General features: G+C 45.2%; 1 protein-coding gene across 2 annotated transcripts in view; it reads left to right on the forward strand.

The window, feature by feature from the left end:
• The window catches only part of HECW1 (HECT, C2 and WW domain containing E3 ubiquitin protein ligase 1), a 367,526-nt gene that overhangs the window by 153,117 nt on the left and 209,386 nt on the right, over positions 1-5,023 (forward strand). For both annotated transcript variants that reach the window (XM_019509098.1, XM_019509100.1), the window contains exon 4: positions 1,079-1,173. In XM_019509098.1, coding sequence (XP_019364643.1) covers positions 1,079-1,173 — 95 coding nt within the window. The remainder of the gene's footprint in view (positions 1-1,078; positions 1,174-5,023) is intronic.

Below are 5,023 nucleotides of genomic sequence, written 5' to 3' on the forward strand. Positions count from 1 at the left end.
GGCATTCCCCATGGGTCTGGAAATTTGGCAATGGGGGAACAGTGGTACCACTCCCCCGCTGTCAAATATCCAGACCTGAGGTGGGGAGAACCGGGGGCAGCACTGGATCCCATCCCAGCTTGGGGGAACAAAAGGGGATGGTGCCAGGTCTTTGGGGTACAATCCCAGCATGTAGGGGTGGGAGAGGCAGTGCTGAGCCCCAGGGCCCAATCCTGGTGCGCAGGGCTTGATTCAGCCTGCAGACTGGCTCTGCAGCACTCATCTGGCCCATGGGGCCTACAGGTTAAGCACCACTGGCATAGACCAAAAAGAGCTAGGGCTTAACACTGTTTTTGTAAAATGCCTTAGCACTGGAATTACAATACCAGAACTGTGGTCCTCCCTGTACCATTGCCTGCTTCTGACAATGACTTGATCCAGGTACTTCAGAGAAATCTCTTACCAGGAGATTATGAAATAATCTGCTCATAAGAGAAATTTCTTCCTGACCAAACTAAATAATAGCTGACTTAGTCCCCAGATCATTATGGTTTTATGTCCCTATTACTATTCTGTCTAATGCAGTGGTTTTCAACCTGTTTTTCATTTGTGGACCCCTAAAGAATTTTGAATGGAGGTCCAGACTCATTTGGAAATTTCGAATGGAATTGCAGACCCCTTTGAATTGTAAGGATGGGTATTCACATACTTTTGATTCATCATAGTCATCTTTCACAGACCCCTTAGACATAGTCTGGGGACCCTCAGGGGGTTGCGGACCACAGGTTGATAACCACGGGTCTAATGTAACAGAGGGGATTTTATCCCACTGTCTAAAGCCTGCACATAGTTTTGCAAAATTGGTAGCTGGTGCTCTGAAAAGGGAGGATTAATCTCTTGTATGTTGGAAGGACCAAATCACTACACTTCTCTCTCCATGGGAAATATGGGGGCTCAGGTGTTGCAGGAAAAGAAATGACGCTACTTCCAAAAATCAACTCGCGTATCTTCCGGAGTGGACATTATGTGCCCCAAGTGCAACAGATTATGAAATTTCTTCCTGGTAGTATTTCTAATCTAAAATAATTCTCTCTTTTAGCTGAAACAAAGATCTGCTTCAAATACTACCATGGGGTGAGTGGGGCACTACGGGCTACAACCCCCAGTGTCACAGTGAAAAACAGCTCTGCTCCCGTAAGTTACAACAATCTTTTCTGTTTCTCTGTAACTCTTTCCAGTGATTGTTGTGCTATTTATTGTTTTCCTTGCCTGTCCTATGCATTTCTCTATGACTATTTATTATGACTTCAACCCTTAATTTCTTTGTGGTATACTTCAGGAATATCAATCCTGGATTATCCTAATAAAGACTGGAACGTTTGCCCCTTAACACACCAGCAGTCTTCATTGAACAGATGAAGAAATATTAGAGTGAGGAAGAATGGGGATTTTTGTGATGAAAGCACAAATGTATAAGCCAGGAGACCCTGGGTTCACTTTCTGTATAACCTTAGAAAAGTCACTCATGCTTTCTGTGCCCCAGTTTCTCTCTCTCTAAAATTATCCTCCCCCCACATGGTCTTTTAAGGCTTTTATGGTGACCCCTGAGGGGGACCTGTTTCAAGTTATTCAGGGCCAAAGCCCCAGGTGGCTCACCCAACCTGAGACAGAAGTCTAGTGACAACTATTTATCAGAAATCCATTATCAGCCATTTGCCAACTGCATGGTTGTTATAATCATTACAAGATTGTCCAGCTGTAGAGAAAAAATAGTGCAGTGAGAGAGGGTAACTTGGACAGGAAGTGACAGGAAAGAGAAAACACAGCACAGCAGTGGATAGTCAGATTTGGATATGAAACCTGTCACCAGAGTAGGCAAGGCAGGGTGCTTAACAAATTTCAGCCAACTAGTCAGCACCACTTCTAGCTCAGTTTTGGTTGGGTCTATCCCTCTCATGGGCCTTAAGGGGGGAAAGAGGAATTAGGCAAGCCATGAATCCATTGAATGGCCACTGTGCTTATCCTGTGCAATGAATTGGGGCAGCACCACCCTCAGCTCAGGTGTCTGACAAATTCCAGTTTCAGATTGAAGGTCTTAAGGAGCAGTGGTGAAGACGTAGGGGCCTTGACTGTTGCCTGCCCCAAATGTCCATCAGTGCTTAACACCCATAGGAGCTGGACAGCACTGTCCGCCAGCTCAGTGGATTTAAGGGAAGGCTGCAGAGACTCCTCAGCCTCAACACACAGCCAGCCCAAATGGCCATGAGTGCTTGATACCCTATGCAGACCATCAGTACCACCTCCAACCAAAGGGGTCTTGACTGACAGTTCCTATCAGTAGTCCCAGCTCCAAATAGGGTTTGTCAACTCTATACCTTGTGGCTGATGGTCATTACTTACCCAGAGAAAAGAGGGTACCCACAGGTGGCACCCATATTCAGAATGCAAGGATCTACACCATTTGCCCCAAGCACATGCTACTTCTATACTGTGTCTCTAAAGGGTTTTGAGATCATTGTATAGCAGGTACTGTGAAGAAGGAAGAAAAGGAGAATTGGTCCTATTTTAAAATCACCTTTTTATAATTGAAAAGTGAGCATTTCCATGTTTGTCTTTGGGTTCTGGATCCAGCTGTACTGTGACCTCACTCACATTGGTAGCAAGAGACATGTAGGCCTTGATCCAGCAAAGCACTTAAGCATGTGGGATAGAGTGGGCCTTCACAGAGCATAACTGCTGATTGACTATACCTTGGTGGATGGAGATCTCAGGGGACATAAAGGATGCCCAGCTTTGGAAAATCTACTTTATCCAGAACTGGAATATACTTAGGATCCTGTTTTAGTGTAAGACCTGCCTGCATTTGAGAGATTTGTTCCAGTCTCACTGAAAGGCTTTGCCTGGACTGGTAGATTAGATTTGTTCTTTCCTGGAAAGTTTAGTCCATCTAACTAGGGCAATGAACTGCAGAGTTTTGAGAGGCTACAATGATTATTTTTTATGCCTGGCATTCAGGCCTCTAGTCCAATCAGATTAAGTCAGTCTTGCTAAATCTAACACAGAGAGGCAATATATTCTATGTTAAATATAAAGATTTCATTTTAAATTAATGGATGTGTAGTTAGGAAAAAAGATCTCGACAGCTGGCTCTGATTTTTAAAAATCTTTGTTCAATAATAACTTTAGTATATATGAAATGTAAGTCTCCTCATTATACATTCAGCAGGTCACATTTGCTGGAATGATCCAGTTGCCTTGAAATAGGAAGAACTAAATGAAGAAAAATGTCCTTTGTGCCTAGCACTTCTGGCTTTCACTAGTAAACCAGAAAGTGTGAAAGGAACTCATACCTTGATCTTCACACCAAATATACTGTATAAAAATAATAATTAAAAAAGCAAAAATGGCATCTTCCCATTTCGGCTAGGGAGAGAAATTACACATAAAATGGTATAAGCGATTAGGAACTGGTTCAAATATGTAACACAACAGAAGTGCAGTGCACATAAACCACTTTCAAAATGGCTGAAACCAGTTTAAGATAAACCTGGATAGATGTGGTATCATACTTCACTAATTTACGTTAAATCAGTTTATTGAACTCCTGTCCCAGATTCAAGATCTCACAGTCTCCCAGCATCCCAGGATGCTTTCATAGTTTCATAGTTTCATAGATTTAGGGTCGGAAGGGACCTAGTAGATCTTCTAGCCCGACCCCCCGCCAGGGCGGGAGAACAACAAAACCCCAAAACAAGAAACGGGACTCAGATGAGTCCAGCCAGGTAGGCATCCAGCCTCTTCTTAAAGACCCCCAGGGTAGGGGCCAGCACCACTTCCCTTGGAAGTTGGTTCCAGCTCCTAGCCGCCCTAACTGTGAAGTAGTTTTTGCGGATGTCCAATCTATACCTCCTCTCCATCAACTTGTGCCCATTACTCCTTGTTATGCCAGCGGGCGCTAGGGGAAACAGCGTCTCCCCCAAACCCTTCTGGTCCCCCCTAGTGAGTTTATAGACGGTCACCAGGTCCCCCCTCAGCCTTCTCTTGTGGAGGCTGAATAGGTTCAGGTCCCGCAGTCTCTCACTGTAGGGTCTGCCCTGTTGTCCCCGGATCATGCGGGTGGCCCTCCTCTGGACCCTCTCCATGTTGTCCACATCCCTCTTGAAATGGGGCACACAGAACTGGACACAATACTCCAGCTGTGGCCTGACCAGCGTCGCGTAGAGGGGGAGGATCACCTCCTTGGCTCTACTCGAGATGCACCTGTGGATGCACGATAAGGTCCGGTTAGCCCTGCCAACCATGACCTCGCATTGTCGGCCCATGTTCATCTTGGAGTCAATAATGACTCCAAGATCTCTTTCTGCCTCCGTGCTCTCAAGTAGGGAGTTCCCCATTGTGTAAGTGTGCTGCTGGTTCCTACTGCCCAAGTGCAGCACCCTGCACTTGTCCGTATTGAAACACATCGCTTTGCATCTCTCCAGCCAACCCCTCCCCCTCTCCCCCCCCCAGCCTTGCAGGGTACGCAGTCTAGCCATGGCCCAAATTGTCTGCTGCAGCTAAGCAGGGAAGTATGCTCTAGCACCCCCCAGCTTCTGGCATGGGCCACTGCAGGCACGTGGCTGCATTTCTGAAATCAGAAGTGAATGTCTGTTCATTTGCTTATTGGTTCAATCTATGCAGTTTAAACTAACCTGAAAAGATTGTATCAATTCAGCTTTGGGCTTTTTGATTGTCTGTACTTAGTCCTGAAGTCCTATTCAGGAACAGCCTTGGCCAGTGCCTTGTGTATTGGAAATACACTACTGTATTCTTCAGGAATGTCTCAGAATACTTCAGGAACCCTTTTAAAGCCATTCGAATTCAGTAACATTTTCTTCCTGTTCACACAGACTGCCCAGAGCTATTAATACTGAACATGAGGGTCCTTTGGTTTGGAAGAATTAATACCAACCAAAGAATGTGGTACCATCTTCTGCCCATCCTACATGACTTTATGCTACAGGTTTAAAGAAACAATATAGTGTATACAAAGTATGTCTGTCTT

The sequence above is a fragment of the Gavialis gangeticus genome, unplaced genomic scaffold (assembly GCF_001723915.1).
Source record: "Gavialis gangeticus isolate Ggan-Ray unplaced genomic scaffold, GavGan_comp1, whole genome shotgun sequence".
Taxonomy (NCBI): domain Eukaryota; kingdom Metazoa; phylum Chordata; order Crocodylia; family Gavialidae; genus Gavialis; species Gavialis gangeticus.